The 19,559-nt window shown below is 41.2% G+C and overlaps 1 protein-coding gene and 1 non-coding gene across 7 annotated transcripts in view; one reads left to right on the forward strand and one right to left on the reverse strand.

Moving 5' to 3' along the window:
* The first annotated feature begins 285 nt into the window (after nucleotides 1-285).
* LOC126066645 (small nucleolar RNA SNORA26) lies at nucleotides 286-400 on the forward strand. Its single transcript, XR_007515223.1, has one exon. It is a non-coding gene; the product is annotated as a small nucleolar RNA SNORA26 (small nucleolar RNA).
* Nucleotides 401-6,129: 5,729 nt separating this feature from the next.
* LEKR1 (leucine, glutamate and lysine rich 1) overlaps nucleotides 6,130-19,559 on the reverse strand; it is a 178,071-nt gene continuing 164,641 nt past the window's right edge. For all 6 annotated transcript variants that reach the window (XM_049867247.1, XM_049867249.1, XM_049867246.1 and 3 more), the window contains one exon: nucleotides 6,130-6,884. In XM_049867247.1, coding sequence (XP_049723204.1) covers nucleotides 6,477-6,884 — 408 coding nt within the window. In that variant the 3' untranslated portion in view covers nucleotides 6,130-6,476. The remainder of the gene's footprint in view (nucleotides 6,885-19,559) is intronic.

A 19,559-nucleotide genomic window follows, 5' to 3' on the forward strand; every position in this document is an offset into this window, starting at 1 on the left:
ACACCTGCCATCGAGTCAACTCTCACAGCTACCCTGTAGGACAGAGTAGAACTACCCCATAGTTTCCAAGGCTGTCATCTTTACAGAAGCAGACTGTCACATCTTTCGTCCACAGAGCCACTGGTGGATTCAAACTGCTGACCTTTTGGTTAGCAGCCGAATGCTTACAGCACCACGGCTTTTTAAGGGAAATAATGGCACTGTAATATTTCCTTCAAAATTCTAATAACTTATCTAAGTATTCTGTATTTCACAAGTCTCCAAAGACAACCAGCACCCTTCCTTGTGCCTTGTAAGGCTGATGCAGTGCCCAAGGTGGCTGCACAGGAGGGTAAGTCTCCACAAAACCCAGAGAAGAGATTCTGCAACTCCTCTTTGGATCCTGTCTGGAGTCACAGTGGGGAGAAAAAAAAAAAAAAAGACAACCAACATCACCAAATTTTCTCTTAGGAATCAGATATTCAAAAATATACTGTTAGAAGATTAAAATTTAAGATGACTCAGTGTGTTGCAAATGATCAAAACCAAAGTGTTTTTACTAAATTTTTTTGGAGAGTAACAAATCTCCAGTTCTTTTCAGGCTTGGAGCCTTGAGTAAGTGAATAAAATTCTTCAGGTTCTTAGAAGTATTTATTTCCTTGAATTCATTAGTTTTCCTGGATAGTTACAGATTCACAGTCAGTAGGTGAGGAAGGAGAACTTGAGTGCACTGGGAGCTGAGGCGTTAGATGGGTTACCATGTGGGGGGCGTGTCTCAGTGCACCCCTGGTTTCAGCAGGCATAAGGGAACCAAACAACTAACCCCGTTAATGCCAATGCGTCATACCTCTTACAAGTGCAAGGTATGAGGCCAACGACAACCTCGCGAGCAGTGCTTCTCCTACCTCAACGTGTAGACCCGTCACCTGAGGGTCTCGTTAGAATCAGGGTCCGTTCAGCAGGTTTGGCTGTGAGGTCTGATAGTCTGCCTTTCTAACCAGCTCCCAGCAGACACGGATGCTCCTGGACCACATTTTGTGCAGCAAGACGTTAGAACACTGGTACCCAGTGTCCAGTCAAAAATGAGATGCGTTGGCCAGGAGTTGTAGACCCAGGCATATATATAAGCAGCTATGTGAATGGAAAATTATTTGACCTCAAAGGGACCTGATCACCTCCTTCTATAAAATAACAGGTCTGAGCTAGTGATCTCTCAGGACTCTTCAGAACTCCAATATTTATAGATATTAAGCTAACCCTTATTTTTATTTGGGCTGTTCTATGTTTTTCCTCATAAATGGTTAGCAAAAATCAGAAAGAAATTTTATAGTACTGTATTACTCACAAAGGCCCCCAGTTAGTTACACTCTGTGTTTTTTGAGCCAAGATGATAATTATTTTTTATGTCAATTTCCACGCTATTCCTCCATAATTCTTAGAACACAATTGAGATTTGTATTTTCCTTTAAATTTAAAAGGAGTTCTTAACAATAACGAATCTGTGAAGCATCTCACAGCATGGATGAATCTGAAGGCCATTATGCTGAGTGAAATAAGTCAACCACAAAAGAACAAAATATTGTATGAGACCACTACTGTAAAAACTCATGAACATGTTTACACACAAAAAGAAATAATCTTTGATGGTTACGAAGGAGGGGAGGGGTGGGGATGGAAAAATGTTAAGTGGACAATAAATAATAGATAAATAACAATAGTTTTAATTTAAAAACATTACTATAGACAATAGATAACTTTGGTGAAGGGTAAGACAGTACACAATACTAGGAAAGCTAGCGCAACCTGTACAAGGGAAGGTCATGGACGTTCAATAGACACATCCAAGCTCCCTGAGGGACTGAATTACTGGGCTGAGGGCTGTGGAGACCATGGTCTCAGGGAACATCTAGCTCCATTGGCGGAACAGTTTATAAAGAAAATGTTCTACATTCTACTTTGGTGAGTAGCGTCTGGAGTCTTAAAATCTTGTGAGTGGCCATCTAAGATACTCCACTGGTCTCACCCCATGTGGAGCAAGGAAGAATGAAGAAAACCAAAGACACAAGGGAAATATTAGTCCAAAGAACTAATAGAAGTAGTACAGCCTCCACCAGACCGAGTCCAGCACAACTAGATGGTGCCCAGCTACCAGCACCAACTGCTCTGACAGGGATCACAATAGAGGGTCCTGGACAGAGCTGGAGAAAAATATAGAACAACATTCTCACTCACAAAAACAAAACAAAACAAAACCAGACTTACTGGTCTGACAGAGACTGGAGAAACCCCGAGAGTATGGCCTCGGACACCCTTTTAACTCAGGACTGAAGTCACTCCTGAGGTTCAACCTTCAGCCAAAGATTAGACAGGCCCACAAAACAAAAGAAGACTAAATGGTCACACCAGCCCAGGGACAAGGATGAGAAGGCAGGAGGGGACAGGAAAGCTGGTAACGCAGAACCCAAGGTCGAGAAGGGGAGAGTGTTGACGTGTCATGGGGTTGGCAACCAAAGTCACAAAACAATATGTATACTAATTGTTTGCTGAGAAACTAATCTGCTGTATAAAACTTCATCACCTAAAGTACAATTAAAAAAATAAATAAAAAGTGTTCACATGAGTGCAGAGTGTGTGGGGTCAATTACCTGTTGCCCAAATGAAAATATAGTTCCTGTTATTTCACATTTTTTCAGAAAAGCTGTAATATTCGTAAATAAGGGACGATACTTTAATTGGAGCCAATCTCATAAAATGCACCCCTGCTAAGACAGCAATGATTGACAATGGTGTCAAACTGCATTTGACAGGGAACAGATTCGTTCCCTTCTCCAAAGAGAGTTTGAATCAGTTGTCTTCATATTTACTCCCAAGATCAGGATCTTAACTCAGAACTTCATTAAGTCTTGTCCGGACTATTGTAGTAACCTACCAACTGGGGTGCCATCTCTGGTCTTTTCACTTCACAATTACCCCAGTACAGTACCGACAGAACAATGTTCCCATATTCCAACAAAGCACGTGACACTTCCAGTCAAAAGACTTCACCAAAAAATCCCAAACTCATTGCTGTTGATTCCGACTCATAGTGACCCTATAGGACAGAGTAGAACTGCCCCATAGAGTTTCCAAGGAGCAGCTGGTAGATTCAAACCGTCGACCTTTTGGTTAGCAGCCGAGCTCTTAACCACTGTGCCACCAGGTCTCCCAAAATCCTGCAACGGCCCTTTATTCAGCACCCTCATGCTATGGAGTCAATACCTTTTTGGGTTCCTAGACTTCCCTTCACCAAATGTTCTCTATACTTCCCTTATCTGTGACTCTCGTTTATACGTTTCCTCCTCCTGGAATACCTTCTTCCACAGAAATCTCACCCATTCTTCAAGACCTATTGTAAATGCCAATTGTTGTTTAAAGCATTTCCCGATTCTTCTAGCAAAAAGCTGAGCTCATATGATGCCTTGCTCTTGACTCTTATCTACTTAACACCTTCTGCCCTATGTTACAGTTCTTCACACACTTTCTCTCTGCCTCTGACTACACAATTCCTGGGGATCTGATGCACGTCCTATTTACCTTTGTAGCTGTCACGGATAAAAAAGAAATCTCCGTATCTGCTGAAGAAATGACTGAATGAATAACACAGCTTCAGTATGAAACCGTGGGTCAAGAGACTCAGAAACTGCCGAAGTTTCAAAGTTCCTTGTAAATCTTATTTATTACTTATTTTGGGCAAATTGCTCGATCTTTCTGATTCATTTTTCTCGTATATACTTATTTTTGGAGTAAGGGATTCTAGATTTTATACTTAATGGATATAAAGCACTATGTGATAACAAAAGTTGGAGAAGAGGGAAATCATTCGACTTAGTGGATCGTGGTAAATACTGTCATAGGATAAGTGTGTTTCAGTCTTGACTACTGTATTGCTAAGAAAATTCTGTATGTGAAATTCAGAATGTGCAAAGATGATATGTCCAAAGATTCAACACAATAACATTGGCTTCAGAATTTATTACTATACAGTGTTAATATTTTTAAGAGGAGAAGTCAAATTTCTTAAGATACCATAGATACCACCTTGGGAATGCTACCGTATTTGTCTATCATGGTTTGGGGACCATCAACGGTGTCCTGTGCAAGACACAGGGTACATTGTTTTCATAAAATATGGAAGTGTCCAATAATCCACAATCATTATAAGATTTGTGAACTTTGGGCACACACCAGGTTGATTTCCTGTGCTCCGTGACAGTTGGGAATTTTCAGCTGTAGCGAATTAACCCTTTCAGGATACTAGGTTGATCTATCAGTGCAGTATTTTATAATCGTAAGAACTTTAAAAGACAAAGCTTGAGAAAACTTGTTCCATAATTAGAGAAATTAGCTATAACTGATTTGCAATATTACCAAACATTAAACTAATAGAACATTAAAAGGCCTTAGTCTTACGTAATATTAAATATTAAAGTCTCTCCAGTCAGTTCCATTGCCAGAAAATAGAACTTTTAAGTAGTTCTGACCAACTATAAATACAGTAGTTTAATTTGATTAGATTTTTTAAAAACTGCTTGAAAAACCTGTGCTAGCTATAAAAGAATTTTTCCTGTCTTTGTCCACAAATACCAGCTTAAGAAGAAAAAAACAAAGAGGGTTATAACTCTCTAAAGAATATTTTCTATGATATTCTTTTCTCTTGACACATGAAACCTTCCACTGAGGTCATAGAAAGAGTATATTTCTAGAGAAATTAAAACTATTAGATTCAATATCTATTATATGTATTTGAAATCCTTATTTTGCCATAATATTCACCACTCTGTTAACCTTCCTAACACTGTTGCCAGGAGTTCATTCATCAGTGAGAAAATCAAGGAAACCACGTAACCTCTGTGTTACATACTCTAATGCTGTTCTCTTTAAATGTCTTCCTTCAAAATATATAAACACATAGCTTAGTCTGCACCATTCGAATGGTCTAGGCTGAAACAAATGTAAATATTGCCTCTCTGTTTATCTATGGAATTGCTTCTCTGGCATATTTGTGGGTTATAACACAGCTTCACTGCAGACCATGACTCTATTCTCAGAGTGATTAATTACAGAATTACTCAGTGTAAAGCAAGACTGTGACAACTAATTGAGAAACCAGGTTTTGTGCTGATAGTCTTTACATCAATTTTTGAAAAGCTTATGTGTGACTTTCTTTACAAATTTAAATATTCTCATAATTGAGGAAAAATCAAGAAACCTTTTCCATCCCCATGGCTCCTGAACAGGGTGCTGAAATTTCAAGACTGGAAAAATTGTGTGTAACCTGATAATGAAAACTGTTGCCCAAAATATCCTCTTACGCCTTCACTAGGACTTGCCATTTACCTTATGCCATGAGTACTTGTAATTTAAACAGGCAAACAACAGATCAGAGACAACGAGGTCTAGTGCAGTGGCCCCTGAAGTGTGGCATGAGTACCGCTGGCACTACACGAGATGGTTTTAGGGGGTACACCAATTAACGTTTCTTATTTTAATAGATACACGTTTATTTTTAAAGTGTACCAGAAAAAATTAGATTTATGAGCCTTTACTAAATTGCCTTGAAGTAGTTCTCTTTCTGACAGCTGGAGAATACAAGTTCAAATCAAGGCCTAACTGCTAGTACCAACAAAACACTCAATGTAGAAAATCTATACCAAGTGATATGGTCATGGCCAAGCTCTCTGTTTTCTAAAATAATCTTGTAGTATGAAAAGTAAGCTGTCTTTTCCTTAGAGTTACTGTCCCTTTTTCTACTCTAGAAGGTCCTTAGCCTCATAGGTGTAGGTTGCCTTTCTGAAGGCTATCCATCATTGCTTCTGATCTAGTCTAAAAAGGAATTAACCAATTAGACTGAGAGGTAAAAAAAAAAAAAAAAGAAGGCTTTGATATTTACAATGAACTCTCTGAATATTTAAGCATTTTGGAAACTATCTAATTAAGGACTAAAGTACTTTCTTTTTTTATTTAGAATACTTATTATGTCTATCTAACCTATTCAGCTAAACAAATGAATGAACAAACACCAACAAAACCAATGCAATCTTTTTTTCTTTTTCTTTTTTTGTAGAAATATATCTGCTTGAAATGGTGCAAGAAAATGAAAAAGACCCTATGGGAGAGAATTTTTAGCTGTGATCTCTAAAAGGGCATATATATAGAGCACATCTAAACATATACAATATAGAAGACATAAACAATGTAGAATTGGCCTCTGGGCTACCAACAACTTGATTCTCTTGCAATTTCAAAGGCCTCTTGGAAAACGTGACTTCACAATTTTCTAGCTTTTTACATTTTTGTTGTTGTTGTTAAAAATACCTATAAACATTCATTTCAATCCCCATTCTTGATCTGTGACAGTAATTTGGTCTTCATCATCCTCAGTTACAGGGAGTCTATGGTACTCTGTGAAAGCATGTGCATGCCGTGTGGCCGTCCCTGGCCTCCTGAGTTGGGGTCAGTCATTGCTGACTCAGCCTCCTCCGAAGAATGGCAGCCAGTCTTTGTCTAGTCTCATTTACTGAAGATGTGCGACCCCGAGGAGGATGTGGTTGAGGGAAGACAGGTAAACCTGAGTTGCTCGTTCTCTTGGGCTTCTCTGAGGAAACGGTGGGTCTTGAAACTTGTTGCAGGCTGGGGATTTTGATTCTTTTTTCAGAGTTCACTCTTGCAAGGCTTTTCTCTCCATGATTACTGACTGCTGCAGCAGAGAAGGTTAGGTTGCCCTGGCTGAGGGAACACGGTGACAACGGTAAACTTCCATTGAGCTTCCTAAGCTCCAGGAGCTGTTCTCTGGCTTGACTCAAAGCCTCCGTCAGTTCAAAGCGTTCTTCACACTCTCTACGCACTGTTTCCTGAAGAAAAGTGTTCTGAAAATAGAACGAAAAAAATATCAAAACACCCTTCACTTCAAACAGTGTACATACATAAATAGTTACTGGCAATCTAAATTGAGAACTGAACTGGAAATTAGAGGTCTGTGTTCTTTGCCTGCCTCTGCAGATATTCTACCACATGGGACAGACAACTCAGAAATACAATTTGTGAAGCTAGAAAGAACTTTAGCAAGCATTTGGTTCAACCCTTGAAGTTTTCAGAAGAGGAGACAAGAACCAGAGAGACTGATTGACCTATCTAGGGTCACCCTAGTGATGATGGTGGGGCTGAAACCCAGGACTTCTTTTTTTTCTATTAATTTTTTTTTTATTGTACCTTAGATGAAGGTTTACAGAGCAAACCAGTTTCTCTTTAAACAATTAATACACATATTGTTTTGTGACATTGGCTGCCAACCCCACGACATGTCAACAACACTCTCTTCTTCTCTACCTTGGGTTCCCCATTACCAACTTTCCTGTTCCCTCCTGCATTCTTGTCTTGCCCTGGGGCTGGTGTGCCCCTTTAGTCTCATTTTGTTTTATAGGCCTGTTTAATCTTTGAATGAAGGTTGAACCTCAGGAGTGACTTTATTACTGAGCTAAAAGGGTATCTGGGGGCCATACTCTTGGGGTTTCTCCAGTCTCTGTTAGGCCAGTAAGTCGTATCTTTTTTTTTTTTTTTGGTAAATTAGAATTTTGTTCTACATTTTTCTTCAGCTCTGTCCAGGACTGTCTATTGTGATCCCTGTGAAAGCAGTTGGTGGTGGTACCTGGGCAGCATTTAGCTGTGCTGGACTTAGTCCGGTAGAGGCTGTGGCAGTTGTGTTCCATTAGTCCTCTGGACTAATCTTTCCCTTGTGTCTTTGGAAACCCAGAACTTCTAAAGCCTACTTCAGTGGGGTTTCAACTTCTCTGTGCCTCATGTCTCAGATAGTACGTCCTCTACACATGATGTCTGATAGTTAATGTTTGTAGGGTCATTATGTACGTTATTCTATAGTTGCCTCTAAGTCTGAAAAAAAAGGTACACTGAAATACATAAGACAACAAATATATGAGCTATAGCTTTTAAACCTTAAAATCAGTTACTTTTATGATGCTTTCCAAAAGGAACTTTAAAATGTTGACCATTTTATTTTGTAAGATAATATTCCAAAGGTAAGAAACATCTGCTTTTAGCTCCATTCAGCAATCATTTATGAAGTTACTAAAACTATAGTGGATATAGTTCCTGCACTCCAGAAGACTACAGTCGCATAAGTTTAGACAGAGCTTCCTTTTATGCTCCCAGCAGAATCTGGACCCAAAGACGGAAGGTGTGGGGTTTAAGATAAGAAAAAACTTCTTAATAGAACTGTCAGAGGACACCCTGATGGTTCAACCTCACTTGGAGATTGTATTAGAGTAAATTTAAGCTTCAGTTGTGTGACTGGACTAGACATCGTCAATACTCCTTTAAATTCTGAGAGTCTATATTTCTAGTTGATTTATGAAATCCTTGACAACTTCAATCTTTTCTCTGTTTATGATGATGTTGCCCATTGGTCCAGTTGTGAGGATTTTTGTTTTCTTTATGTTGAGGTGCAATCTGTACTGAGGGCTGTGGTCTTTGATCTTCATTAGTAAGTGCTTCAAGACCTCTTCACTTTCAGCAAGCAAGGTTGTGTCATCTGCATAACGCAGGTTGTTAATGAGTCTTCCTCCAATCCTGATGCCCCGTTCTTCTTCATATAGTCCAGCTTCTCGTATTATTTGCTCAGCATACAGATTGAATAGGTGTGGTGAAAGGATACAACTCTGATGCACATCTTTCCTGACTTTAAACCAAACAGTATCCCCTTATTCTGTCCGAACAACTGCTTCTTGATCTATGTAAAGGTTCCTCATGAGCACAATTAAGTGTTCTGGAATTCCCATTCTTCGCAGCATTATCCGTAGTTTGTTATGATCCACACAGTCGAATGCCTTTGCATAATCAATAAAACACAGGTAAACATCCTTCTGGTATTCTCTGCTTTCAGCCAGGATCCATCTGACATCAGCAACGATATCCCTGGTTCCACGTCCTCTTCTGAATCCAGCCTGAATTTCTGGCAGTTTCCTGTCGATATACTGCTGCATCCGTTTTTGAATGATCTTCAGCAAAATTTTGCTTGCGTGTGATATTAATGATATTGTGCCTTAATTTCCACATTCGGTTGGAACACCTTTCTTGGGAATAGGCATAAATATGGATCTCTTCCAGTCAGTTGGCTAGGAAGCTGTCTTCCATATTTCTTGGCATAGATGAGTGAGCACCTCCAGCGCTGCATCTGTTTGTTGAAACATCTCAGTTGATATTCCATCAATTCCTGAAGCCTTGTTTTTCGCCAGTGCCTTCAGAGCAGCTTGGACTTCTTCCTTCAGTACCATCGGTTCCTGATCATATGCTACCTCTTGAAATGGTTGAACATCAACTAATTCTTTTTGGTATAATGACTCTGTGTATTCCTTCCATCTTTTTTGATGCTTCCTGTGTCGTTTAACATTTTCCCCATGGAATCCTTCACTATTACAACTCGAGGCTTGAATTCCTTTTTCAGTTCTTTCAGCTTGAGAAACGCGGAGCGTGTTCTTCCCTTTTGGTTTTCCATCTCCAGCTCTTTGTACGTGTCATTATAATACTTTACTTTGTCTTCTCGAGAGGCCCTTTGAAATCTTCTGTTCACTTCCTTTACTTCATCAATTCTTCCTTTTGCTTTAGCTGCTCGATGTTCAAAAGCAAGTTTCAGAGTCTCCTCTGACATCCATCTTGGTCTTTTCTTTCTTTCCTGTCTGTTCAATGACTTCTTGCTTTCTTCATGTATGATGTCCTTGATGTCATTCCACAACTCGTCTGGTCTTCGGTCACTAGTGTTCAATGCGTCAAATCTATTCTTCAGACAGTCTCTAAATTCAGGTGGGACATGCTCAAGGTCATATTTTGGCTCTCGTGGACTTGCTCTGATTTTCTTCAGTTTCAGCTTGAACTTGCATATGAGCAATTGATGATCTGTTCCACAGTCGGCCCCTGGCCTTGTTCTGACTGATGATATTGAGCTTTTCCATCGTCTCTTTCCACGGATGTAGTCGATTTGATTTCTGGGTGTTCCATCTGGCGAGGTCCATGTGTATAGTCGCCATTTATGTTGGTGAAAGAAGGTATTTGCAATGAAGAAGTTGTTGGTCTTGCAAAATTCTATCATTTGATCTCTGGCATTGTTTCTGTCACCAAGGCCATATTTTCCAACTACTGATCCTTCTTCTTTGTTTCCAACTTTCGCATTCCAGTTGCCAGTAATTATCAATGCATCTTAATTGCATGTTCGATCAATTTCAGACTGTAGCAGCTGAAAAAAATCTTCTATTTCTTCATCTTTGGCCCTAGTGGTTGGTGCGTAAATTTGAATAACAGTCGTATTAACTGGTCTTCCTTGTAGGCGTATGGATATTATCCTATCACTGACAGTGTTGTACTTCAGAATACATCTTGAAATGTCCTTTTTGATGATGAATGCAACACTATTCCTCTTCAAGTTGTCATTCCCAGCATAGTAGACTATATGATTGTCTAATTCAGAATGGCCAATACCAGTTCATTTCAGCTCACTAATGCCTAGGATATCAATATTTATGGGTTCCATTTCATTTTTGATGATTTCCAATTTTCCTAGATTTATACTTTGTACATTCCAGGTTCTGATTATTAATGGATGTTTGCAGCTGTTTCTTCTCATTTTGAGTTGTGCCACATCAGCAAATGAAGGTCTTGAAAGCTTTACTCCATCCACGTCATTAAGGTCGACTCTAATTTGAGGAGGCAGCTCTTCCCCAGTCATCTTTTAAGTGCCTTCCAACCTGGGGGGCTCATCTTCCAGCACTATATCAGACAATGTTCCGCTGCTATTCATAAGGTTTTCACTGGCTAACGCTTTTCAGAAGTAGACTGCCGGGTCCTTCTTCCTAGTCTGTCTTAACTTGGAAGCTCAGCTGAAACCTGTCCTCCATGGGTGATCCTGCTGGTATCTGAATACTGGCGGCATAGGTTCCAGCATCACAGCAACACGCAAGCCCCCACAGTACGACAAACTGACAGAGACATGGGGGTATGGAGGATGGCAAGCCCCAAATCTGTGGGTCAGGCATCAGGCTGGAGGCTTGTCCCTACTCACATGGTTGTGGAAGCTGACAAACCCAAATTGGTAGGTCAGATTGCAGGCTGCTGGCTCACGGGGCTGTGGGAGCTGGTGAATTCCAAAATCTGCAGGTCAGACAGCAGGCTGCTGGCTCACGTCCCAAGAACTGGAGGTCAAAGTATGATGAGTTGAATGCAGGATCAAGAGAGGGTGAGCTTTGCCAGAACATCCATTTATATTGGATGCAGGCCACACTTCCAAGGAAACTCCCCTTTCAACAGATTGGCTGCTCACATCAGATCACAAAATGGAGGATGATTACATAGTATCTCCCAAACCGCTGAGAATCATGGCCTGGCCAACTTGACACATAACCTTAACCATCACAGTTTCTAAAACATTGAAGCAATACAAAACAGTAAGATATTTTCATCTGCTCTTGCCCACATTTTCAAAACCCTATCAACCTAAGCTTTCTTAAAAAAAGAAATTAATGCATCATGTTTCTTCTTTAGACTAAGCTGGCAAAATGTGTTGAAGTGATTGTATTTAAGTGGCTTTCATTAAATACAAAGACACTCTTGATTAGGAAAACTATGAGGAAGAGTTAATTTTGTTTTTAATGCGTAAAAAAAGAAACAGGTAGCAGTTAATAATGAGGTTGGTAAATTCACCTGAATAATAGGTGCGACAATATGGAGGGATGAAATGACAGATACTGTGATGAGAAGAACGCTCACTGAAAGAAAAATAAAATTCAACCAATTTACTAAAACGAAATCCAGCTCTCAAAGGAAAGGAGTATGCCTGTATGGAAAACATCTGTAAAGCAAATCACTTAAAAGCTATTTCAGGCAAGTGACATTCCACGAACGGAGAAAATGAAAAGGCAGAGAGAACCCAAAGACGTCCCCGCAGCAAACGCAGTGGCAGCAAACTGCCAGCAGCCTCCAGGTGAGCTTTGGAGGGGCTGCTGACTGCTCTTGCGGTGGGCGTCACTGATCAGGAATTCCTCCTTCTTTGAAGCTATTAGCTTTCTGGATAAAGGATTAATCACCTTTCTTCTATTATTTCCCAAACTAGGATGACCCTCTGAACTGAAAACAGGATCCAAAGTTAAAAACCAACCAACCAACCAGCCCACTGACATTGAGTCGATTCTCATTTACAGCTACCCCACAGGGTTTCCAAGCCTGTAAATCTCTAAGGAAGCAGGCCGCCACATCTTTCTCCCTCGGAGCAGCTGGTGGGTTCAAACCACCGACCACTTGGTTAGCAGTTGATCGCCTTAAACACTGTGCCACCAGGGCTTCTGGATCCAAAGTTGTGACAGCCACAAATACTATGCAATATTGGGGGAATTTCATAGTATATGTATCTCCTCTGCCACTGTGTCCTTCTCCTCTGAAACTGTGATTTTAACTCAGCTTAGTGCAACAGACAGTTCTAATGCTTTCTAATTTTTCAATCATGGGTAAAAAAAACGGAAATGGAACACATGCTTGTTTAGAGGATGACGATTTCGGTGGTGGAGTGTGTGTGACAGGCCATGGCAAGAGGACACGTGAACGTGGCCAGAGTCAGCTGGCACGTTGGTGGAAAATTCCATCGCACATGGAAAAGAATCATCCACTGGCAGTTAGCTTGTTTTCAGCAGTTTAGGCACAACCTTCGTCTTTGTGGGCAAGCGGAAGGTTGAGTTGTTGTAGAATTTTAATATGTGTTCATCGAACGGTATGGAATATTGTGTAACATTAAGTATGCTTAGTAAGATCGAAAAACACGGGCAAACATAATTGTCAACGAAGACATAGCATTTTAAATGTTTTGGATAAAATTATCTTTGGCCATATTTTAGCATGGTGAAATAACATCATTGTCTTGCAACTAAGTGGAAAGTCAAGATGAAAAGGGAGGCATGAACCAGGTGAAGAAGGGGCAGTGAGCTTTTCAGGGAGACTGAGCAGTGAGGGCACACACTTGGCAGTGAGCAGGAGACAGGCACAGCTTCGGCCACATGTGGCTCAGTGTGACTCACGTGCAGAGAGCACCAGGGGAGAGATTGGGAATCCAGTTTGGTGGGGTGGGGAGTGAGCAGGACCAGGTCAAGAAGCACTTTGGTGATATGCTAACACTGGAATTTTAACTTAATTCTGAGGGCCATATGGAGTCGTTAAAAGGTTTATTTCAAGCAGGGGGCAAAGGTATCTTCCTTTAGTGCAGATTTGACTATGCCAGCCCTGTGGAAAATGGCTCAGAGTGGGGCAAGATGGCAGGCAGGGAGGACAGCAGGAGCCTGATGTTTTCATGGAGGCCACTTGAGCTCTGCAGATGGGTGGGGAGCAGTATCTATAGATATCTCTGCAACATTTTCAGATGAGGGCCACTTTGAATGGGCTTAGAATGTGGCTTAATTGTACTCCCACTGGGTAGGTAAATGTCAAAATGAAAATATAAATTATCTCACCAACTGTTTGAAATTCCTAATATTAAAATAGAGCCAATTTCCCTCACTCTTTGAGATGAAGAGTGGTTTATTTTTATGTTTGTTTTCATTTTTATCCTTAGAGACAGCTGGGTTGCTTTCAATTCCAAAAAACAGTGGAAGGACTGAGAGAAGGCTCTGCCGGGTAACTCGATCATTCTGAAGGTGACAGTCCCATTTGCAGGGGGATGCAGCCGTATTTAGTAAATCTGTGGCGAACATGCCAGGAAAGCAAGTACTGAGCGAAGAATAAGCACAGATGGGTGGCTTTGTTCACACTCTGTGTCCAGTGACATCAGAGCCAGTCACGGAATTAGCAGATTACAGAGTTCCCACCAACCCTAACTAGATGTATCTCAGAGAGAAATGGATTGCTAGCTAGGACTGAGTGAGGTGGGGAACTGAGGTAAAAGAATCTCTGTGGCAAAGGCATGGGAGCCAGAAGGATGAAGAAGTGACATGCCTAACTCCCATTTTAACTAATTTCAGCTAATCTGAGCAGCCCCAAACACAGCAGAGTGGAAATGGCCCTTGGTGAGGCAGGCATGAGAATCTGAATAAATTTCCAAGGAAGAAGTAAGATGGATGTCAGGCAGATTGTTTTTAAAATTATATTTCCATGCTTGCAAACAGAATGGGTACTGTGAAACCAACTATGGCAGATGGATCAAAACAGAAGCTGCAGGAACAGAGGGCAGTAATCCCTCAGCCCTCGGACTGCTATCCTTCAGGAACAGGTTTTCAGGATGGGAAGGGCCCATGAGAACGTAGTGTTCAAGATTGACTTTTCTAATTCAATAGTCTAAGTTGAATTAAGATTTAATTAGTGTTACTTAAGCAAAACAAAAACAATGTCCCTATATTTCTTCCCATCCTGCCAATTTTCTGGCACTCACCGGCATCCAACAAAAACAGCAAATAGCCTGCTTCAGCACTGTGTCTCCACCACGTTAAAGCATCAAGCTTCTCCTGGATTCCTTTCTCCACAGTTGGGCAGCCCCAGTCGGAGCCTCCGCTGCTCCATGCTCTAAGGCTGAGGTTCTCAGCCTCTGCTCATCTTCCCCAGTTCACCCACCCTCCCTGCCAATGCCCTGTGAGGTCATAAGATTCAGAACTTGCCCCCTTCTCCCCCTTACACTTTGGTAAGACTCAGATGTTATAATTTATCGTGTCCCAAAGTTGATGTCATGGATTGGATAGTGTCCCCCCAAAATGTGTGTCAACTTGGCCAGGCCATGATTCCTGGTATCGTGTGGTTGTCCTTATTTTGTGATCCGATGTAATTTTCTTATGTGTTGTAAATCCTAACCTCCATGACGTAATGAGGCAGGATTAAAGGCAATTATGTTAATAAGGTAGGACACAGTCTACAGGATTAGGTAGAATCTTGAGTCAATCTCTTCTGAGATATGAACAAGAGAATTGAGCAGAGAGGTGAGGGACTTCCTACTACCAAGCAGGAACAGCCAGAAGTAGAGTGCATTCTTTGGACCTGGGCTCCCTGTGCTGAGAAGCTCCTAGTCCAGGGGAAGATTGAAAACAAGGACCTTCCGCCCAGAGCCAACAGAGAAAGAAAGCCTTCCCCTGGAGCTGGCGCCCTGAATTTGGACTTCTAGCCCCCTAGACTGTAAGACAATAAACTTCTGTTTGTTAAAGCCATCCACTTGTGGTATTTCTGTTATAGCAGCACTAGATAACTAAGACAATTAAGAACCACTTGTTTGGTAATTTACTAACTGGTACTTTGGTTTCTCCATTCTCATAGATGAAATTACCAGAGAGGTAAGCACATTTTCTCTGTTTTAATATATGAACACAGTTAACACATACAGTATTCCAAAACTAAGCAAGTCCCTCTTTAAATAAGTGATTTGTGTTTGAAATGTCATGTATTCCTAAATCTTAGGGCTAACCTAGATCCATCCTTGCCAGACTTACCAGTACACTTTTGAAAGGAAACGGATCTTTCTCTCTTTCTCTTTGTCTCTCAATAAATTTTACATTTGGAAATGATTGAAAAGCACCAAAAAAGTTGAAAATCATCCATGATCCCAATGTTTTTTTTAAAAAAAGTATATAAGAAGCGAAACCCTGCCGATGTCTTCCTACCTACCCCTGATGGTAACCACTGTTAACAGTTTGAGGCAAATCCTTCTTTGGTTTTTTCTTACCATCTCTGTCTCCATATCTGAAACCCTATAGAGACACACATGTATTCTCCCTTTATTATTTTTTAACAAAAACATCCATGCAATATGTGAAGATCTCGCTGTTTTGTACTCTTACTAATGACTCTATATATAGTAGTCCGCTGCATGCGCCTTAGAAACGTATTCTCCTATGATGAACACTGACGTTGTATCCATGTTTCGTTATTAGGAACAACGTCGCATAAGTATTTAAATAACTATTATTCCCTGAAGGGGGTTAACCCTGGGGGAGGTTAGGGAGAACGTCTGAGGAGCTATCCGCCCCTTTTGCAATCTTTCCAAGAGTCCTGTTTGAAGGCCCACTCTCCTCTCCCGATTTCAAAGGCATCTGGTGTCCCTAATTCCTGAGACTCCTCAGTGTTGCGTCACATAATCAAGTCCGCTGCTTTTTGTGTCTCTCCACCGCTTCCCACTGGCACTCGGTTTCAATACACTTTGCTTTGCTGAGCCAGTGACCATATATATCCACTCGCTCTCCCGTTTCTAAAATGTTGTCAACATCTTTGTCATCTAGGCCACCTCATCTCCTCCTCCCTTTGTCCTTATGAATTTATTCATTTTTTATTTTAGTGGTTTTTTAGGATAAAGAAGAGATAGATGTGTATGCAGGCATCCATGTTTCACCAAGAGCGTACCTTCCTGTATTGGAATCCCACCTCCATCAGGTGACTACAGGAATTAGTAGAATTTAAAACTTTCACCCCTTGGTCTTCCTTACTATAGTCTTCAAACAACAGAAATATTGAACTCTCTGTACTGGTTTTTCTCCACCTTCTTCAAGGTGGTTGTACGTGTGCTATTTTTTTAATTTAACACCTCCTTCCTCTGGATCACAAGAAGGCCCCCAAAAGCGGAGCCACACTCTTCTGATAGGATTAGCATGGAAGGGAAACTGGCAGCAAGAAGCATGTTATCCATTTTAACCTGGTTTAAGGGATACCGTCCTATTAAGTGATAAAGGATAAAAAACAAAAAAAACCAGTGCCGTCGAGTCGATAATGCCCTATTAAGTGATAACTTCCTTTTCTCACTTCCTTTTTTCTTTTTTTAATGTTCCAGGTGTGTGTGTGTGTGTGTGTGTGTGTGTGTGTGGTCTTTTCCTTACCAAGAATTTTCGGGGCCTTTTTCACACTTATATTTTCAATAGAGTGTTAGTTCCTTCTTTCTCTCCACTAATTGACCTGCACTTCTGGTGGCTGCCCTCCCTCCACCTTCCTGGCCCTTGTTTCTGGGAAGCTCTCCAGTAACCCCGCCCCACTTAGGAGAGCCCCTTTGCCCCTTTGCCCCGAAGAAGCTCTGGCTTTCCTCCCATCCTCCAGAACTGTCTTCACACAATTAAAAACAAAGTCCGCCCACTCCCTGACCTCTTGAAAGAAAGCAGGGCTTTCCTCTCCTTAATTAGCCTCCTTATTAAACCATCACTTTATCTTCATCATAATGGGAATTTGCTTGCCACATAATACAGGTTTATTTCTCCTGACTCTGAGAGATTTCGAGTGTCTGGGGTGCATCATCAAAACGGTAGTGCTTTTTCACTTGAAATGCCACAACTCCATTCTTTCTGGTTCTTAAGTCCTATCAGTTTTATTGGCTTGTTTTCTATTTTGTAAGAATGTTCTGGATTTGGTAGGCTTAGCCAGAGAAGCATCCTTATTTACTTTTATAGTTCAGTTCTAGTTATTTAACTTTGAGGTGATATTTTGTTAACTTCCAATAGGAAATCTAGTCTACCCCTAAGAGGAAATCTCTTTATTTTGGGGAGGATCCCTTTCCCCTCCCTAGTAATGGTCCACAATCTTTCATATATATACTAACCCAATGTCTGTATCTTTCAAAAGAAATCTACATTAAAAAAAAAAAACTAAACTAAAACCTCATCACTAAGTGGCTTCCTTTCACAACTAATGAGCACCAAAAGCTGTAAGTGCTGCTCCTTTTGTCTGCAAGGAGCCCTGGTGGCCCAGTGGTTAAGAGCTTGGCTGCTAACCAAAAGGTCAGCAGTTGGAATCCACCAGCTACTCCTTGGAAACCCTGTGGGGCAGTTCTACTCTGTCCTATAGAGTCACTATGAGTCCGTATCGACTTGATGGCAACGGGTTGGTTGATCTGTCTGAAAAATAAATTTTCTTTTCATCTTTAGCCTCGTTTCCCTTGCCAAACTTATCTCTGGAAGCCCTGTGAATGGCACCTCTAAGATGACCCTGAGCGGTCCGTGCCTCCTGATAGTCCCTTTACCTTGAGTGTGGGCTGGACTTATTGACTCATTTGCAATAAGCAGAATGCAGCAGAAGTGATGGAACTCACTGCTGAGATTAGGTTACAAAGAGACTGTGGCTTCCACCTTACGCCTCTTACTTTCTTAGCCTGAGGGAAGCCCGCTCTGTTCCGTGCACTGCCATAGGGTGAGGTCCCAGTGCTAGAAACTGAGGGAGGCCTCTGGTCAAGAGTAAGGAAGATACTGAGGCTCTCTGTCTAACAACCTACAAGGTAATAAGTCCTGCCAACAGCCACACAGGGGAGCCTGGAAGCCAGTCCTGCCCTAGTCCAGCCTTTAGATGAGACCAGAGCCTCCGGGGTACACCCTGTCTGCAACCTCATGAGAGACAGCCCTTGGTCCAGAGGCCTCAGCTAAGCACGCCCAGATTGCTGATCTGCAGAAACTGGGAAATAATAAAATGTTTGTGGTTTTAAACTGATAAACCTTGGGGGCAATTTGTTACACAGCAATCCGTAACTAATACAGGCTCTTGGGGCCGATTTTCTAGCTTTTAATCTATGCTTTTTGCATGCTGCTTCTGTTTAAGTCATTCTTTCCTTTATTTAAGTACTTGACTTAATACCCATGCAAGGCTTTCTTAAATTCCTCTTTGAAAACAGGGAATGGCGGTCGTCAGTTTTGTTCGTAAACGTGTCTCAGTGTCTAGTACAGTGCCTGGCACCCAGGCGGACGCTCCGTATGTATTCACTAAATTTAGAACCTAAGACCAGGAACCTTTAGATATGCACATCCAGTTGTTCTGACATGAAATCTTTGCCAAAGAAATATTCAGAGCACTCGCTGCTTATCTTTAAAAGGTATTTGGACAATAAAACAAAACAAAACAAAAAACTGGACAATTACATTACTAAATTTTATCTTTTTCTATTCGTCGTAGTTTATAAATTACTTCTCATTTTCTATATTGTCATTTCTTCTGGGATTTAATAGTTAGAAACCTGCTGGTATAATTTCCTTGAACTTCCTCCCATTTAGCCTTGCCAGCCCTCCTCTAGAGCGTCAAACACCCGTGCTGGTCTCAGCCCCTCCTTGTGTTCCTGCTCTCCCTCCCACTCCCGCCTGGACTGCAAACGGCTCCCTTCACCGGGAAGGCTGCTACGCTCCAACCTGAGACGCTCAATCATCTGACCCCCTCAGCACCTGCAGGGGTAAATAGCAGGTTTATTGTTATTTTCAGTCTAAAGTAAAGAGATGAGGCCTGGAGGTGACCAATGCTACGCCCAAGGTCACCTTGAAATTTAGGAGCAGAATCGCTAGAACTCAGGTTTCCTAAAAGAGGAAATGTGGTATAATGGCGACTCCAATGTAAACCTTGGTTCCGCCAAGCTGTGTGACCTTGTGCAAATTCTGCAGCCTCCCTGAGTCGGTTCGTCTGTAACTTGGGAATGAATTCTACATTATAGGGCTGTTGAGGCTTTACTCTTGGTCTAGCACTCTGTCCATTCCATTTTTTAGCTTCTATTTGCAGCTTCTTTTTTTTGTAATAGGTTCACCATAATTATAATAATGACATAAATTTTTTATTTTAGTTGATAAATA

The sequence above is a fragment of the Elephas maximus genome, chromosome 23, assembly GCF_024166365.1.
Source record: "Elephas maximus indicus isolate mEleMax1 chromosome 23, mEleMax1 primary haplotype, whole genome shotgun sequence".
Classification (NCBI taxonomy): Eukaryota; Metazoa; Chordata; class Mammalia; order Proboscidea; family Elephantidae; genus Elephas; species Elephas maximus.